Source organism: Mirounga leonina, unplaced genomic scaffold, assembly GCF_011800145.1.
Source record: "Mirounga leonina isolate KUSES-001 unplaced genomic scaffold, KU_Mleo_1.0 Mir_201, whole genome shotgun sequence".
In the NCBI taxonomy this organism is placed as follows: Eukaryota; Metazoa; Chordata; class Mammalia; order Carnivora; family Phocidae; genus Mirounga; species Mirounga leonina.
Window position 1 is genome coordinate 13,253,540 of NW_023270504.1, and position 20,095 is coordinate 13,273,634.

Below are 20,095 nucleotides of genomic sequence, written 5' to 3' on the forward strand. Positions count from 1 at the left end.
ATACACATTCATGGCAGTGTATTCATAAGGAAGAGGTAACAAAAGCTCAATTTTTCTCTTTTTCCTTTCAGGGCAGCCCCCATGAGAACAGCTGTTCTCTTATTAATGCTGTTAAATGTTAGCAATAAATCTCTCTGGAATTAAACTGAATAAGGTGACGTAGAAGAAAGTTTGTACCAAATAAATTTGCGTAGATTAGAGTCTGCAGGTGGTCTAAAACATGCCTGTATTGGGAGCCAAATTGTTCAGCACTGGAACCTTTTGAAATGAGAACAAAGAGCCTTTCATTGCTCAAATTCTAAATGCAGCTTAGTACTTCATTAGAAACCTCTTAGTTCGCTGTAGGAATCTTTCAGATTTAATTATGAGGTTGGGAAAAAGCCTTCTTTCCCTAGGATACCATATTGAAACATTTAATTCTGTGTTTCCTGGGAGAGCTCCAAGTTTCACAAATTGCTGAAATTATCAGTGCATGTTTAATCTAAATTTTTTCTGAAATCTAAGTTTGAGGCTAAATCAAGTTAACCATCTCAGTCAATATGATTATGAAATTAAAATTACTAGGATTCTACAGCAGTAGAGTTTGGAGAGCTAGGTTTGGAGAGCAACGTATCTGAATCTGGAAGTCAGTATGGCAACTTAACCCTACAGAATGAAAAGTAATTGAATATCTGGTTGTTGCGCTTGCTGCTAAAGCCAACGTTGACAAGTTGAGCCTGTTAAATCTCCTGCCCTGTGTTCTTCGATTCTTGATGCCTGTATTATGTGTGTTTTTTTTCAGTGTGTTTGAGTTCAAATAGCAATCAGTAAGGGCCCATGGGAACAAAGCTCTTCCAAGAGGCTAAGCCTACAACACTTTCCAATGTCACTCAGTGGAAACAACAACTGTCCTGTCCTTAGACAGCAAACTACCGACTCTTTGAAATGAAAACAAAAGAAAGAAAGAGAGAGAGAGAGAGAGAGAGAGAGGAAAGAAAGAAAGAAAGAAAGAAAGAAAGAAAGAAAGAAAGAAAGAAAGAAAGAAGGAAAGAAGGAAAGAAAGAAAGAAAGGAAGGAAGGGAGGAAGGGAGGGAGGGAAAGAGAGAAAGAGAGAAAGAGAGAGAGAGAGAGAGAGAGAAAGAAAGAAAGAAAGAAAGAAAAAAAGAAAGAAAGAAAGAAAGAAAGAAAAGGAGAAAACCAATACATATTTATTAAATGAACAAGTGAAAACATAAGCCATGAATCCCAATCTTGGCTCCAATCTCTGAATCTCAGGATCAGCCCCAAATTGCTAATGGGAACATTTTTATAAGCACCAGAGATATAAAATACAGTTACTTTGATAATAGAATATTGAAGGAAAACAACTTTTGACACTCCCCTCATTCTGTACCCAAGTTAATATATAGGACAGAACTTAGGCAAAAATTTGGCCTAGAACCAAATTTGCAAAACCCTCATCAGTTTATACTTAATAAAGATCTCCCTATCTCTGTTTTGTAAGCTTACAACAGAGTACTTACATGAGGGCAAAAATGGGCCAATACCCACATTAGACTGTATTTACTGGATGGCTGAGATGAAATGAGTCATGAATTTTCCTGACTGTGCTAAAAAACAGGAACAGATGATCAGAACGTCTCTCTTTGGGGTAATATTTCGGGTAAGCACTTTGAAAACAATTACGACTGTACTTTCTTTCTGAAGGCAGATGTAAACCACATACTATGTTTTCGTGAACACAAGAATAGTATTTGTGCAATAGCACTGTAAGGGTTATGGGTTTTACTAATTACGCTGTTTGGGTCTCCTCCCTGTGACAGGAGAAATAGCAGAGAATATTTCAAGACGAGAAGAAAAATAATCTCTTTTTATAGTCAGGTTAGTTCAAATGGATTAGTTTGGCTACATGATGTACTCCAAATCAATGACCAGATGGAAACACTTTTCATCGTCCTTAATGTGACTACTCTGTCTGGTTCAAAGCCACAATCCTTTCTCACTTGGGTAATTTCAACAGCCTCTTAACTTATTACCCTCACTCTACCCCACACTCAAGAGTATTCTCAATACAGCAACTGAGGCAACCTATCTAAAATATAAGCTCAATCAGCTAACTCTTCTGCGCAAAATCACTGATGGCTTCCCACCTTACTCAGAGCCCCACCTTCAAACCCTATATCATCTGGCTCCCCACCGCCTCTCTCCTGCTGCTCCATCACCCCCTTTCCTCTGTCTTGGCCACTCCAGCCCTCCCCATGCTTCTTGAACACCCAGCCAATGCCCACCTCAGGACATTTATATGGTTTGCTTTTCTCTCTCCTTGGCACGCTTTTTCCATCTATACTTCCATGGATCATTCCCCCACTTCTTTCAGTCTTTTTTTTTTTTTTAATCTTTTTTATTTAGACCATCTGTGGCTACCTTATCTAAAATTTTAACCTCTCTGCAATATTTCATATCCCTCTTCCTTTTTTTTTTTTTTAACTCTAGCATTTATCAGTATCTCACATGTTAGAGACCTACTGATTTGTCTTGCTTAGTGTCTACTGGAAAAAAAGTCTAAATAGGCAAGGATTTATTTATATTTTGTCTGATTTGTTCATGGCTCTATCTTCAGTACTTGGAAGAATGCCTGGCACAAAGTAGATGCTTAATAAATATTTGTTACATGAATGGGTGATAATTACCTCTTACCGCTTCACATGGCCTTCCTCCAACTAAGCCAACAAAAGTCTATGGTTGCTCTAGATGGTATCTGAAATTCCTTTCATCTCTAAATCATTAAGATACCCTGAAGAACAAGTTTCAACTGCTTAATTTCTCTTTACTTCTTAACAGGGGCTGTATCTTTGTATGAATGTGGTATTATAATAGATTCCATTATCTGTAACTTCTAGGGTTATGATATTAGGGAAGAGAGGTTATACACAATCAGATGATGATGGTATCTAGACACAAACTATGCAATTCATGAGAAGCATAAAATTTATCTGACCTATGTTAAAAAAATCTTAGGAAAAATACAGTAGAAATAGGTTTTATAAAACTTACTTGGAGATTCATTATTTTCACAGGTTTCCTCTTCATTTGGTGCTTCCTCCTCCTCTTCTTCTTCTTCTGCGTCATCAGTATCTCCTGACTCATCACTACCTTCCACCCATTTCCCTGGCATTAGTCCTGCTGAATCATAGGAGTTGCACAGAGGACCCACAATGTGAGAGATGAAGGATTCCTGAAGATTGGCCAGCTGAGGAGCAGAACGGTCCATGAAGGGGCTTATTGGTAACCCAAGGCTGGCCTCTTCATCACCCTAGAAATAGGAATTTAGCATGAAGAGTCGACCAGAAAGATAAATGACATGGAAAGTTAAAAATACTAGTAAAGTTAACATTCACTTGGCACCTAAAATCTGCAATTATGTAAGAACCCAGATATTCATGTGTGAACTCCCTCTTTTACTTGACTGCTAAAAGATTCTACCCAAATTGCTAAACGATTCCTGTCGAAATGCTTTGTTGCCATTTATCACTTTGGTGATCTTGAGTTTTTGGCTTTGATCAAAGGGCAATAGAAGAAATGGTCTAATGTCTTAATAGATAGTATTTCTTATTATGTCAGTCCTTGTTCTATTAGAGTATAAATGTACTTCAAAATGCAATCCTGGGAATAATTATGAAACAAATACATAATCTATCATGCTTTCTTCCTTTTGCCTTGGCTGCCAGTAAAGTTTAGAATAATTTATTGCTCAGTTAAAGGTGCTACCTTATCCCAGCTTTTGGTTGAATTATATCTTCTGTGATTATATGATTTCTGATATTGCTTGTCAACATGTTTAATAGTACTACTGTATAAGTGTTTTTATTTTAAACTACTTCAAATCTTTCTGGAAAAAAAATAGACTGTCAACCAGTAGTCACCTAGCAAAATTAACGAAGGAAATATACTGAAATATCAACAATGGTTATGTCTATGTAGTAGAATCATCATAACCGAGTTATCATTTTCCTTTTTTTTTATTTCTTTATTTTATTTCTTTTATTTTTTTAAGATTTTTACTTATTTATTTGAGAGAGAGAGAATGAGTGGGGGGAGGGGCAGGGGGAGAGAGAGAAGTAGGCTCCCCACTGAGCAGGGAGCCCAACATGGACTGGATCCCAGGACCCTGGGATCATGACCTGAGCCGAAGGCAGCCACTTAACCAACTAAGTCACCCAGGTGCCCCTATTCTTTCTGTATTTCAATATTTGGAGATTGATTATGAATTAATCTCATTTCTAGAAAAGGCAATACATTATTTTCTAGAAAGTACAAACCTTTTATCCTATGTATGAGTCCTGTCTATAAAACCCACAAAAGTTCTTTCTAATCCCTCTTCAAGTATGTCCAGTGATAGCTATTTATTACTTAAAAAGGTGCCTCATTTTATTTCTGGATACCTTTTTAATACATATTTCTTTCTCACATTGTCTTGAAATCAATCTCCCTATAACTTCTATAGACTGAAAGACTTCTATAGACTTCTATAGGAGAAATCTACTGTTTCTTATAAATCAGACCCTGTGTTAAGTGATAATTTTCTTTAATCTCCCCAACATGATACACTTAATCCTAAATTTGTATGTCAGTCTTTAAAGTATCTGAAGACAGTTACTATATCAACTCCATTCCCCCCACACACACCTTCCCCCCACCCCCCCGCCTAGGGAAATTATCTTCACTTCTTTTTTTTAAAATTTTTTATTTAAATTCAGTTTAGTTAACATATACTGTATTATTAGTTTCAGGGGTAGAATTTAGTAATTTATCAGTTGCATATAACACCCACTGCTCATTACATCAAGTGCCCTTCTTAATGACCATTACCCAGTTATCCTATCCCCCCACCCACCACCCCTCCAGCAACCCTCATCATGTCGTTTTATGCCACTGATTCCTATCCTTTACCCATGCTCCACTACCTCCAGAATCCTCTTAAGAGAGTAGTTCACAGTACTCAAAGTTTCACATATAATCTGACCACTGGAGGGTAATGTAGGGAAGATCACCTTATGCTTATGTTTTTGTGGTAGATTTTTCAGTAGTGTGTTTACTCTCACATTATCATGTCAAATAAAATGTCTATTTATAAAGCTTTTTCATATGCTGTTATTGACTATTAAAAGTAAATGAACTTAATCTGATGTACATTCATCCATATAAATGTAAATGAGCTTCTATTATAATAAATTTATTTTTTTTAAAAAGACACAATATGTCAATGGTCTTGCTAATGTCTCAGTAGGTCATTATTTCAACATCTTCTCCTGCCTGCCCCCACCTCCACCCTCTGCAATACTTGCAAATAATTTTATCTTAGAGTTTTTAGTTTTTTTTTTTCTGATGTTAGTTGAATATAAAAGAGACTGATCACACTTTTACAGCTTTTGCAAGCTTTTGTGAATTTATGAGCAGCCCAAGTATGAATTAAGATAAACAGTTAAGTTAGTTACCTGTTCATAAAATTCATTGACAATACCCTCTGTCCACTGAAGATGGAGCTCTTTACACTTAGCTGGCCCATTGATATCAGCCAACTTTATACACATTTGGCAAACCAGTAGGCGATCATTTTCATTGGTCCAATCTATTCCAACATCATCATTCACCTGTTTGAGGGGTAAAGGTAAAGTGTGGTTTGCTTCAATTAAAGCAAGAGTTGGACAGAATAAACAACAAAATATTTATTATCTTCTTAACGGGTAGAATACCAAGAAATGAGGAACTTCTTAGTTATTTAAAATGCTACTGGCTTGCATAATAGTAAAATAGTTCATCAGAAAAATAAAATTTTAAATGATAAATTATTAATTATGGAACTGAAAATAAATGCTATTTAAAATTAGCATATATTACCAATGACCAGTAAATAAATATAACTACAAATGATAAGAAATTTTCTTAAGTTAACATTTGGGTATTTATGTTTGATGTATGAAATTTTGTTTCAGGGTTTTGAACTTTTCTACTTCCAGACAACTTATGTTAGTATACCACAGAGATGAGAGCAAATTAAATCAAACAAAAAAACCCAATGACAGTGAGAATTTTCTTTCTTTGCAGCACAAAGAATAATATATAGGTAGACAGCACCTCAACTTCTCAGATTTCTAGACTGGGAGCAATGCCATATATCTGCTTCTGGTTAAACATTTTATTGCATTTCATTTTCACAGTTGACGTATTAGAGGTGAGAGCAGTAAGTTTTGTTCCACACTTTGATTCCATGACATCTTTCAATATGGTCATAAAATGAAGACTGGTACAAATCTAGTTACCTTGGCATTAAATTTGGCTACGAAATCAAAGTGTTTCTTCAGGTCAGTGGCCAAAATTGCTTCAATGACAAGGAAACGAAAATGCTTAAATTCCACATGGTCAAGGTTAACTAAGAAGTTGTACTCTGGCCGGGACATGAAAAGATTCCATGCAGCAGCTGCGTGATGATTCTCCAAAACTGAACGATCATTATAGAGCACCGCCTAGGCAAATAAGGCAAAGACTGAAAGATTCAACTTTTAAATTAAAAAAAAAAATCATAAAAAATACACAAGAATAGGCAGAGCCTTCAGGATCCTCTTTTTTCACGGAACACAGAAACAATCTCGTGACTGCTGGTTATCAAGAATTCCATATTGTAATTACATTGACTATTGATTACTTTCCTTGGTTGAAATTTCCTTTTTTTGTAAGATGAAGTTCATTTCCTTGAAACTTTATTCTAAACTCTTGCAAATGAGGGGCTTAGAGTTAGCTTTTATCACATTTCTTTGCACAGAAATTTAATTATTTAAAAAAATCCAAGTAGGGGCACCTGGGTGGCTCAGTCAGTTGAGCACCTGCCTTCAGCTCAAGTTATGATCTCAGGATCCTGGGATCGAGCCCCACGTCGGGCTCCCTGCTTCTCCCTCTCCCTCCCTCCCTGCTTGTGCTCTCTCTCTCTCACTCCCTCTCTCAAATAAATAAATAAAATCTTAAAAAACAATCCAAATATACTAAAATTCCTAAGAGGTAAGTCAGTTACTTTCTGCATTTAGAATAAGAATTACTTTTTCTTTTTTTTAAAGATCTTATTTATTTATTTGACAGAGAGAGACACAGCGAGAGAGGGAACACAAGCAGGGGGAGTGGGAGAGGGAGAAGCAGGCGTCCTGCTGAGCAGGGAGCCCGATGTGGGGCTGGATCCCAGGACCCTGAGACCATGACCTGAGCCAAAGGCAGACGCTTAACCGACTGAGCCACCCAGGTGTCCCAAGAATTACCTTTTCTTAAGCACATATAACTAATAAATAGGAATGGACTCCCTGAGAGGCTTATAATTTAAAACATTCTCATCCCACAAGCAGCCATAGAAGATATCACCCTCCAACTAGTAACTAAAGGTGTATAATAAATATCTACTTGCTTGGAATTCTCTAATAATGCTGAGGGACACTACAAAAGAAGAGGAAGTTACCTAAACCTTGCTTGAAGACTAGAGTGGTAGATAGACAACACAGGGAAAAAAAGGCATAAGGATAAAAAGGAAAGCCAAACTACATGAAAATTTAAATTATACTAGTAAAAATGCATTCATGTCTAGGAAAATATGAATGATAAATGGTGCTGGCAAAAAGATTTGCCCATCTTTAGGAAAAATAATTCTGGTGTATGAAGGACACATTGAAATAAGTTTAAGTAGTGAGGGGAAAAAATATCAGGATAATTTTATTGTATATCGATTACAGGAAAATTCTAGTCTAGTCTTTAAGACAGGTGGAAATGGATGGGAGTTGGGTAAAAGACAAAAAGCAAACAAACATACAAAATAAGTATGAGAGCAGATTGGCTTCTAGATCCTCTAGAAAGAAAAAACAGGATCTCAGAATACTTACTAACATAGATCCAGCTAATTATTTTTTGTTTATTTTTTATTATGTTCAATTAGCCAGCATATAGTAAATCATTAGTTTTTGATGTAGTGTTCAATGATTCATTAGATCCAGCTAATTAAATCAAAGAGAAACTTACTGAGTTTAATTACATAGATGGAGATGCTAAGATACTCAGTAATTTTTTTTTTTTTAAGATTTTATTTATTTATTTGACACAGAGAGAGATGGCGAGAGCAGGAACACAAGCAGGGGGAGTGGGAGAGGGAGAAGCAGGCTTCCCGCCGAGCAGGGGGCCCAATGTGGGACTCGATCCCAGGACCCTGGGATCATGACCTGAGCCGAAGGCAGACGCTTAACGACTGAGCCACCCAGGCGCCCCTCAGTGATTAATTTTTAACCCAAATTTAAGTATATAAGAAAATGGACTTCTTTAAAGTTATTGTTTTGGGAATACTATGTTCAAGTAAAAAAAAAAAATTCTCTCAAATGAATGAAATAAATTGATATTTAAATCCTACTAACCAATAGAAATGTCAGAGGAATAAGGGTTGTTATAATAAATGTATTTCAAAGGAATGGGTTTTATGAACCAAGAAGACTTACATAATTAAAAGTCCAAGAAAGATCTGGTTCTCTAATCTTTTCAAAAAGGGACTTTTGTATAGGTTGGATTTTCTTTGTTGAGAAGGTTCATTACTACAGATTCAACTAGTTTTTCTTCTTAAGAAAACTGAGAAGGGTTTCCCAAGGTTAATAAAGTTGCATGCCTGCCATTAATATCTTGGAACAAACATGATATCTTTTCAAAATTTGCTTGGTCTCTACAAATATCCTAGGGCTAAATATAGTTTGGCTCATATTCATTTGGTCCCTATTATAAATCAAAATTTATAAAATTAATTTCTTTTGGAAAAAATCTCTAAATCGAATTATTTCTTCGAATCCAAATTGAAAGATTTACCTGAGGAGCACTAGTTGCCACCAGGAAAGCGTTAGTCCTTCCTGGGTGATCATAATCATGCATGGCTGCAGCCACATACAATGCCATTAACTCTAAGGCAGGGATATTTCCAGATAGACATCCGTATTTATCATCAGGCACATTATACATTTTTGAGAAGACATATCCCATATGTCCATGTGTAAATCCACTGTCAGAATCTGAGAAGAGAAAATGAACGTATAGAAATTTTTAAAAAGTATTAAACTGATACTATTTTCTTGACCTCCTTTTTTAAAGAAATGCTTCCCCCCCCCCCCCCCCCCCCCGCCCCATAGTTAACAAGGGAGCATAGATGCACTTACTACGTACCTGAATCACTTGCGGATCCGTGATCATTAATCACAGTTGAGTGGCCCGGAATCGGTTGCGTAGTAAGGTACCACACAGCGTGTAACACATCAGTGGCGTGGATTCTGTTATGATCTGTAACCAATGCAAAGGAACATTCATTTGTGAACTTTGGGGTCCAAGGACTAAGAGTGCCATCTGCTGGGTAAACAGTTTAGTCTTAGCATTTTAATACCCCAGTGAAAGGCAGCCAAACATTCTAGGACAAATACTCTTTGATTACTCTTCCATGACTCCATAATATCCATAGTAACAAGGAAAAAAAAAAGCACACACAACATTTATTGTGCATGCAGATGTCTGAAGTGGACAAATCTGTGTCCAGAGTCTACCAGAAACCTAACATCTATAGAAAGCTCACTATGTGCAATCACTGCACTGTTTACCTTTATACTTATTTCCATGCTCCTGTATAAGATTATGCAGAGGACCAGAATAAAAGACCCATGACATACTTCAACTGGGTCAGACCAATGATCTATACCACCTAATATTTCATCTCTGATAAATAGCATGCAAATATAGTCTGTGAATAAAACAAAGTAGTATTCTTTTACATCAAACTTAAAACACTGGTAAAAATTAATAATATATCTTCTATATGTAGGTTAAATTCATAAAGCAAAATTGAAAACCACAATTAATGATGTTCTCTGATCTAAAAATTCTAATTTGGGAATACAGCTCTAGGAAATACCTGAAGAGAAAAATAAAAACTTCCTTGTACATTAACGTAGGGATTTGAGTCATTTAGAAGAGCAAAATCTATGGGAAAACCAAATCCTCTAGCTACAATGTCATTATCATGGGAAGGGGGTCTATTCTATATGTGCAGTTCGGCTTCTACTGAACCATGACCAAAGGCCTGATGTGTTCCTGGCTCACCTTTTTTTCTGGTGCAATTCTTCCAAGTTTTTCTCTTGTTTACTGGCCTTTTCATTGATTGCTATACACTATCTTAAGTATGCTAACTTTACATATTCTATTTCCAATGACCAACCATAATACAGTCTCTTCCAGTATAGTAGATCACATCTCTGAATAATACTCAACAGATAAAGAGAAAACAGAAAAGAACAGTAAGAATGGTAATGGGAACAGGAGAAATCATCTGGTCCCTGGTCAGGGAAGAAAGAAAAAATTTTTTTCTTTTAAAGATTTTATTTATTTATTTGAGAGAGAGAGACGGCACTCACAGGAGCCTGAGTTGGGGGAGGGGCAGAGGGAGAGGGAGAAGCAGGTTCCCCGCTGAGCAGGGAGCCCGACGTGGGACTGGATCCCAGGACCCTAGAATCATGGCCTGAGCAGAAGGCAGACACTTAACCGACTGAGCCACCAAGATGCCCCAGAAAAAACTAACATTTTTGGTGTGGGTGGCACACACGGGGAATGTGGGTACATGGTGCCTATTTCCCTACATTCCTGGCAACTCTTAAGAGTCAGTCTTTAAGTGATGACATGTAGCTAAATCTTATGTAAACACCCAGCATTTCAGTAGAGGGGCCTTGTAAAGACTTGAGAGGATGTGTTTAGAAGAGACATCCAAGGTTCCAAAGGAGGAAAGAGGAAACCCTGTGCCCTGTGTCATTGCCAGAGGGGAATAGTGATATTATCTAGCCATCCGAAGAACAATTTCATTGAAATTGAAGTCTATATCTCTGTGTATAGACTATCTCAAGTCATCTAAGACCAAACATTTTAGATCTATAACCTGTGCCATGTACGAAACTGGTCACGCTAAAAGTGTCTGGATTTAGGAGAGATCTGAATTTGTCTCTGTTCTGTATTTATTACCTGTGTGAGCTTGAGTGAGTTGCTCACAACTCTACGTCTCATCTCCTAATCTTAAAAATATAGACATATTAAATAATAGTGACTTATTTCACAGTACAATTGTGAGAATTACAGAAGAAAACATATTTTTAAGTTCCTGACACATAGTAAGCTTGCAATTAATGTAAATATAATTCACATAAAATGCATGATTGCTGGGGCGCCTGGGTGGCTCAGTCAGTTAAGCATCTGCCTTTCGGCTCAGGTCATGATCCTGGAGTCCTGGGATCCAACTCCTGTAGGGCTCCCTGCTCAGCGGGGAGCCTGCTTCTCCCTCTCTCTCTGCCCCTCCCTCCCTTTCATGCTCTGAGTGCTCTCCTTCTCTCTCTCAAATAAATAAATAAAATCTTAAAAAAAAATACATGATTGCTCTTGGAACTAGATGGTGAGTTAGCACAGATCACTAGTCTTCTTCCAAAATCAATGTTGGATTTGTTAAGAATTGAAGAGCTAAAATAAAAGATATGCTAAACTCTTGGGGGAGGGAGAAGGCAGTGATGACCTGTTAGAGAAGAAAATGCCCCGCTGCCACTGTTAGGGGATAGGCTGGGAGAGAGCTTCTGAGTTGAGGTCTTTTCTTCTCCTTTGCTGCAAGCTGGGAAAATCACTGTGGGCAAGTAATTATCATTACTCTTGCAAGTCACAGAACCCTGTGCATGTGCCCAGCATTGCAAGCGTGGATGGGGCAGTATCAGGGTGCTGGTGGAGCCTGTGTGGAGTGACAGACAACATCAAGAATAGACAAACTTGCAGCTCTGGAGCTTACTGCTCTTTGTCCTATTCCCCACCCTAAGGCCAAGGGCCAGAAGGCTTTATAGGTAATTTTTGTAAGCTTTCAATAAACAAATAATCTTATTTAAATAATCTAGTCCTGAAAATATAAAAAGGAGGGAAGCTACCCAACTCATTTTATGAGGCTAGTATAATCTTGATTAAAAAATTAGGAAAAGAAGGTATATGAAAAAAAAAGTAGCCCTTTTGCTTTTGAGTATGGGTTCAAAAATACTTAAATAATAGCTAACCAAACCTAATTCCTTAAAAAAAAGAAATCTCCAGTTATGCATGTGTAGATCCAGAAAAAAAACACTGTCACTGTCATTGAAGCAGGATGGAAAATCATCCACCTAATAAGCAGTCAATAACATGTTTATTACACAAATATTTACTTAGCATGTACTATGGGCAAGTATTGTACCAAGTGCTGGAACTGCTGTTGTTCTCACCATTAACTTTCTGGAGACCCACTCAGGAGCAAAGGCACCCAGGAAATAAGCTCACTAGATCAACACAGGGGATTCTGTAGGTTTCTGTAGGACACATAAACATGCTTAAAAATTCCTCTTCTTACAGCCATGGTAGGCAACTGAGAGGGAGAAGGAATGGTATCAGAGCTCTTCTTATTATTATCATCCCTCTTCTTCCACCGCTGCATTTTAGACAAACCCCTGACTCTCTTGATAGTTCCCTTGCCCATCCAGCAAGCCCCTCTGCCTCCCTGACAACATGGAAACACGTATGCACACACCAAACACAACATGCCCTATCTCATTCCCACAGTCTGCCCAGCTCCCTCTTCTGTCTTGACACACTTGTTTTCTCAACTTTCTCCTTATCCCTCAAGCGCCAAGTTGAAGTGAGCTGGCACGGAGGGTTGGAGTTATATGTAAAATGCATAGAGTTTTAGACCTATAGATTTTCAATTGAAAATTCCACCTAGGCTCCTTTGGGAAGGTGTTAAAGAAGAGAAGTGACAATTTAAACATTTTTTCCCTTTGGATTATAGCAAATACTGTCATAATTCTGCCTTTCTAGCTTGTCCCATGCCACCTCAGTATCTAGCTTTAAAACTGGTGGGCACATGACATACAGATTGAGCAAGATTATTCTCATTGCTGCCATTCTACCCATTTCTCCAACTTCAATAACCAGAATGAGAGGAGGTGTTAGGAAGAATATATTTTAGAGATGAAAGTCTCTGAACACAGAAAAAGCACCCTCAAAACTAACTTTGAATTCATGAATGAATAGGACCTGATGATTTATCTTCTTTACTTGACAATATGCCCAGTTGAAAGGGACTGTGAACAATAATGAACATTATTTATTTCTCTGTGCAACTGAGTATCAACTATATCTTAATTTATCCTTATCTTTATTTATTTTTTTAAAGATTTTTTATTTATTTATTTGAGAGAGAGGGAGAGAGAGAGAGAGAGCAAATGAGAGGGGGGAGGGTCAGAGGGAGAAGCAGACTCCCTGCTGAGTAGGCAGCCCAATGTGGGACTCGAGCCCAGGACTCCAGGATCATGACCTGAGCCGAAGGCAGTCGCTCAACCAACTGAGCCACCCAGGTGCCCCTATCCTTACCTTTATTGAACAAATATATATTCGGTATCATATTTCTATCAGTGAGTTGCCTATATTTATACCTTGTCCACTGCTACTCCATGAAATATCTAACTACCTACCTGTGTCTATTTTTAAATCTAGATTTCTCAAATTTTAGTAAGGGCTCTGGGTACAAATTAAAAGTCTTCATCTCTTAAAAATTGTTAAAAGTGTGCTTAGAAGTATAATAAAATTTAGTTTCTAGTATTGTAGGTCATCGTCATAGTAACATTAATCTAATCCCATTTTAGTTACTCTCAGGCTTTTTCATTTAGGTATGGGTTTATTTAGATAGAGCGATGAGAAATATCCTCTAGGAGTAGATATTAAAGTAAGGAGACATATAACAAATTTTTGTGTATGATAATTAAAATTAATGATAAGCAAAGCTTTTAATAAATATCTATATTAGTCTAAATTTACAACACTACCACATGCAAGGAATTACTATTTAAAAGGGATCACCAGTCAAGCTAAAACTTCTCTGTGAGATGTAAATGAATTCCCTTTACGGAAAATGTTTGGGGTTCCTAATAGAACAACCAGGTTTATTATAACAAATTCTTTTCACATGGAATGAAGAAGCCACTATTTCAGAAAAAAGAAACATCTATTCAGTTGTAAAATAAGAAAATATAAAAATGAATAATAAAATTTAGAATCTGGAAACTTCTTTTTATGCTTAAATATTGATCAACTTTCCCTATGATTTTATGACATACTGCTTAGAGAGAAGTTAGTAGTTATATCAATTGGTACTTAATGGACTTGGCTATAGCAGATTAGGTCACTAGAATACATTTGGAAATATAACAATTTGTAAATTAATCTGATGACTAGCTGTTGAAAAATCAGTAACACTTACGTCAATCACTGGCATCCAACCAGGGTGTGCCCTGGGAAAATGGTATTAAGAAAGCAAGGCTTATCTTGAGATTCTTTCAAACTATCCCTTTTTTGTCTCTCTCTCTCTCTCTATTTCCATGGCCCTACCGGCCAGACTTTCCCAAGGGGCCCAGGGCTCTTAAGCTCCTCTCTCCTCTATACCCACTGTCTTGTCTTGTCTGCATTTTGGTCCCATATTCTCCAACAAATCTCATTTGTAGATCCAATTCTTCATTATCTTCTCCTATCACACACCACCAGCTGTGTATTTTCATTCCAATGTAGCATGTGGTTGGCATTTTGAAAAACAATATGTTAATAACGGATCACTAGTTTAATGTACTATCCCTTTCTGGAAATACCTGTACTTTATCTGTCTCCGTAGACTATTTATTTAGCTTCAGTTGTTTGCAACTAGGAAAAGTCATGGGGTTCTGAAGTCTAAGGTGTATAAAAGCAATTTTAAAACTTAAGTTAAAACATGATTTGAACGACGCATTTCTAAGGCATGCTTCAACCAATGTATGATGTCTACTCTTGCTATGCATTTATTTTCTAAAGGTACCACATGATTTCTGCACATTGTCACAACTTCCCTGACTGGGTTTTTGGACATTTTCTTCAGTTCCATGTATTTTGTAGCATGTAGGCTGATTCTACTCACATGTTCAGATGATACTGGAAATGCTCCAAATTGAAAATTTAACATCTCCTCTCTGTTCCAATTTTGCATATTTTAAGTTCATAAACTTGAACACTTGGTTGTGTCCCTTCCTTTGGTCTTCACATTTACCTGATTTTTCAAATGTTTCTAATAATTTCTTCACAAACTTTTAGGTGTCTCTTTTTTTCTATTTTATTAATTAGACCATCACCCTCCTGTCCCTCCACCCCCAGCGAGGTCTTTCTTATACTGAAAAAAACTTCAAGAGTTCATGATTTAACTCTCCAGATGCGAGAACAAAAGTTGAACTCACCCAGTAAAAGGAGTGTATAATAAAATAAGCAATAAATTTAACATTTATTTTATGTTAATAAAATATAAATATAAATTTAACATTTATTAAATTTAACATTTATTATTTATGGAGCACACACTTAAACTGGCTTACTATGTGAAGGCACTATTATAACCCTTTTAGATTTATTACCTCATTTTATCTTCCTAACAATCCTACAAAGCTATTACAATCCTCAAAGACATTATGATCCCCATTTTACAGATTAAGAAATGAGGCATGCAGAGGCAACAGCTGAGAAGTGAAGGGACCAGGACTCTGAAACAGGCTGTAATCTCCAGGTTTACCATGTGTAGTTCTCTGCTAGTCACCAATGATTCAATATCCCATTACCCAGAGCAAATTCAGTGGATTTGAAAAGTATTATTTTTAACTCATACTTACAAGGAATTTCCCTGTATCCAATCTCCAAAGCATGAAAATAATTCATAAATTCCCTAACTGGAATTTTGAAAGCTTCAAAGAGGCCCATGTCTTCAAAAAGTCTGTATGATACCTATAAGGAGAAAGACAAAGTTTTACAAAACATCCCTGGGTTTGTATTAGACACAAAAAGAAAAAAAAAAATTAAAACAAGTAACTCCTGGCCAGTAGAGACACTTATTGGGAACAATAAGTCAAGTAAGTATTGAAGAACTCTATGGGTCTAGCCCCTGTAGCCCCTGACCACAAGGGGTATTTGATCTGTTTTTAAAGGCGTGGACATTCAACCAAGAAAACCAACCAACCCAAACAACAGTATACACTACAGAAACATATCAAGGTACTCAACTGTATGTGCTATCATCTGCTAGAGAATCCTACTTATCAAATAGTTCATTGTATAGTGAATACTACAAGCACTAATAAATGAGGTAAAGCTTTAATTTGGACTAATTTTTATTAAAAAAAAAAAAAAAAAAAAAAGCTTCCCAGAGGATAAAGGATTCAGAATGGTTAACTTAGTGAAGGATAAGGGGAAAGAATTATGAGAGAGAGAAAAACGGTTACTTTGACTAAATATATAGAGAAAACTGATTTATTCTAATGCAGTATAAATAACAACATCTAAATTTTTTTCCTTGCTCGTCTTTCTCCTCCAAATATCTATTCTTCTTCCAATTGCATTCAAAGCTCTGGCAACCCAAATCCAGTGAATACCTATGCACGTAATCGGCATATCTGACATGCAATGATGGAGAAAAAACTGATAAAGGCACAGAAGAAGGTACTGGGGAGAGGAATGGTTATTCACATGGCAGAAGGGAGTGTGGCACCATTTCAAGTGGCCTTACTTCATGTCACAAAGGCACAGTGTTGTTATAACTCAGGAGACTTTAAGAATTATTCATCATTTTTATTATCTGCATCTCTTCTTAAAGTTGTCTTGAAATCTTCCCTCTCCATCTTTGGTATGCGGTTTCATAGCTAAGTTTCTACCTTTTGTTATTGACTTTAAATCTGTTTAAAATCAATAATATTCTTTTAATTATGTACTTAGTGTTTATCATATCTATCTATATGTATACATAGGCATATATACATATATAGAGAGAATGATAATGGAATTTCAATTTAAAATGAAACCGAAGGATATAAAACAAAAAAATCTCACACATATGTCCTTGGAAAAACAAAGCTCAAGGACAAAGAGACTGATTTCCCGTAAATGACTGACTTTTTAGAAAAGTGATAACACTGGAATTTTCTTAAATGATAGGGAGTTGATCAGGAGTTGCCTCATATCAACCTTGGGAAGATGTACTTATGGTTTCCAGAAGCATGAACACGGAACGATCCAGATTGGGCTGGTCTCCCAAAATAAGTTGACTTGAGCTTTGTTTGTATGACTGACTGCACTAGTTTTGTCTGCTTGGAGAATTTCAAACCTGGTCTCCATTTGCTTCTGATTTTAACAGACTCTAACTGAACTATCCCCTCTTTACATTCCCTGCCCGTAAATACAGCCTACCCCAAACCCTCAAAAGACTCACTGTAGCTTGCTATAGTTTGCACATCCTAAATTGCAGTTCCCCTGCTATTCCTGAATAAACTCATCTTTTTGACAATTTTGAGCTTGCCTCAGTTTACCTCTTTAGGCTGACAGAACTAAAAAGGAGAGTTATTCATTCAGCATACATCTACTGAGTGCCTACCATGTTCCAGATACTCTTCTGTGTATGAGGCATATATCCAGGTGAACAAAACAAAGACCTCTTCCTTCAGGGAGCTTATAGTTTAGCAGGGGAGGGCAGTAAATAACATACAATAAGTAAGGTATATACTATGAGAGAAGGTAGTAAGTAATATAGAAAAAGAAAAAAGGAAACAAGGGTGAGAGATTGGGAATATACGGAAGTTACAGAATTTGCTTTTTTTAAAGTATGGTGGTTAGAGTAGGTATATCCAGGTGACATATGAGCAAAGAACTGAAGGAGATGTAGACTGAGGTATATGGATATCTGAGAAAAGAGTTTTCCATACAGAGAAAAAGGACTGTGCAAAGGCCCTGAGGTATGCCTGCTGTACTTAAGAAACAGCAAGAAGGCCAGTGTGGCTAAAACAGAATGAATGAGGACAGTAGAATTTAAGTTAGTAATGGCAGAGTGGGATGGGGGGGTGGTGCAATCTTGGGGTTTGACAGCCAGACTGATCATTATAAGGCTTTTACTCTAAGTGAGGTAGGGAGCCACTGAAGAGATTAGAGCAGGGAAGTGACTTTATCTGACTTACTTTTTTTTTTTTTTAAGATTTTATTTATTTATTTGAAAGAGAGAGAAACAGAAAGGGAGCCTGAGTGGGGAGAGGGGCAGAGGAAGAGGGAGAAGCAGACGCCCTGCAGAGCATGGAGTCCAACACAGGGCTCCATCGCTGGACCTCGGGATCATGACCTGAGCCAAAGTCAGATGCTTAACCTACTGCGCCAGCCAGACGCCCCTATTTAATTTATGTTTTAAAAGGATCGCCAAAGCTGCTAGGTTGGAAACAGATTATATACTATGTACATCAACTTCTGTATGCTTTTCTTCATTCTGAATGGCAAGAACATTTAAGTTTTACCCTTTTTGTGTGTAACATACCATTCCCACATCTTCTCTTTAAAAATGCAACAGGGGTGCCTGGGGCAGTTGGTTAAGCATCTGACTCTTGATTTTGGCCAGGTAATGTGATCTCTGGGTTGTGAGACCAAGCCCAACATTGGGCTCATGCCAGGCATGGAGGCTGCTTACGATTCTCTCTTTCCCTCTCCCTCTCTCCCTCCTCCACAACTCCCCACCCCCACCTCCCCCTTTCCCGCTCACTCTCTCAAAAAAAAAAAAAAAGGCAATAGAAAGTGAAGTTTATGGTTTCTGTAATATTTCAAGCTAGTTTTTTGGGGGGGTATCTCCTCTTTACTACTGCTTTGGTCTATATTTGAATTCTTGTTTATAAATACCTAATGGATTTAATTATGCTTGTTACTTCAGTGACTTGTCCAAAACATGGCTGACATTATCAGAACCAGAATTCAAGCCAAGCCTGTTGGCTTCAGATTTTGTACTCTAAATTGCTTCAAATCCTACCACTAGTATCTGAAAAGCAATGTTGTTAGGATTGCAAACAGCTAAAGTTTCCTACTATTCTCTTAAACATATGAAAGATGAATGGAAAAATTAAGACAACAGGATATTTTCAAGTATGATTTTAAAATAGGAGAATTTTCATCAACATGCTGTTAAAAACCAACCACCAATAATTTAAACTGACAAATAAAGATACCATTAACCAGGTAAATATTGGCAACCGGAAAAAGTAAGCACTATTCTGAAATCTGAACCATGTCCTTTGAAATTTGTTAAAATAAACATGATAATCATCAAAAAGGCAGTCAGTATATTGAGACTGAAAAGTCATTTCCATTGCACATATGTCTCTTTAAAAATCTTTTGAAGTGAGACTTTTTCTGTGTAGTTTCAGCCAAAAGGTGATTTCTCGGAATGTTCAAGTTAATTCATTTCAGCTGTCCCAAAGTCTTACTAAGGTGAAAAAAATATGCCTTTCACACAGTGAAAATATCATGACTTTGTGCTTATAAACTCAAATCAAAGAGAAAACCTATAAAGTTCTACTCAGCAAGACAAATAAAAGTTCATTTTCTCAAAGTTCAATGTTTTGTAAGTTGGAAAGATAAATAGTGACATACTAAGGCTCATGTATTTCTTTTTTGGAAGGTGACTGGAAGAAAAACACATTAGTGAATTTTACTGCAATCTAATTGTTCATTATATCTAATCTTTCTATTGTGTACTCATATCCAGGACTCTTAGAAAACATTCTGTGGCACAGCTGGTCAAGTTTCACAAGCCCAGCCCCAGCTCTCAGAACTTCCAGAGGAGACAGGTAGGGAGGAATGGTATTTGCTACACTGTCCTTTCAGCTTAAAACCTGACTGCTACACTAACCACTTCTCCACGGGCTCAAGCTCTCTGTTCAGAGTGTTTGAAGACAGAATCAGTGGATGTGTTTTTTTTTGGCGGGGGAAGGAGGAGGGGCGCGCTCAGAAACAGCCGAAGGTAAATGAAGGCCAAAAGTATGGATTTCCAATATGGCTATGCCTGCATTCAAATCATGGGTCTGATATTTACTCTATGACTTTAGATGAATGGTATATGCTCTTTTAAGCCTCAATTTCCTCTTCTGAAAAGCAGAGATTATACAGACTATCTGCAACAGAGCTACAGAGAAGATCAAGTTGTAGGGTTTGG

General features: G+C 37.0%; 1 protein-coding gene across 1 annotated transcript in view; it reads right to left on the reverse strand.

Annotated features, from left to right (window-relative positions):
- Nucleotides 1–20,095, reverse strand: part of PDE3A (phosphodiesterase 3A) — a 320,879-nt gene that overhangs the window by 9,147 nt on the left and 291,637 nt on the right. Inside the window, exons 10-15 of the mRNA XM_035028117.1 lie at nucleotides 15,756–15,867; nucleotides 9,208–9,321; nucleotides 8,857–9,056; nucleotides 6,300–6,503; nucleotides 5,475–5,630; nucleotides 3,034–3,292 (exon numbers count right to left, since the gene is read on the reverse strand). Of these exons, the coding sequence (XP_034884008.1) occupies nucleotides 3,034–3,292; nucleotides 5,475–5,630; nucleotides 6,300–6,503; nucleotides 8,857–9,056; nucleotides 9,208–9,321; nucleotides 15,756–15,867 (1,045 nt within the window). The remainder of the gene's footprint in view (nucleotides 1–3,033; nucleotides 3,293–5,474; nucleotides 5,631–6,299; nucleotides 6,504–8,856; nucleotides 9,057–9,207; nucleotides 9,322–15,755; nucleotides 15,868–20,095) is intronic.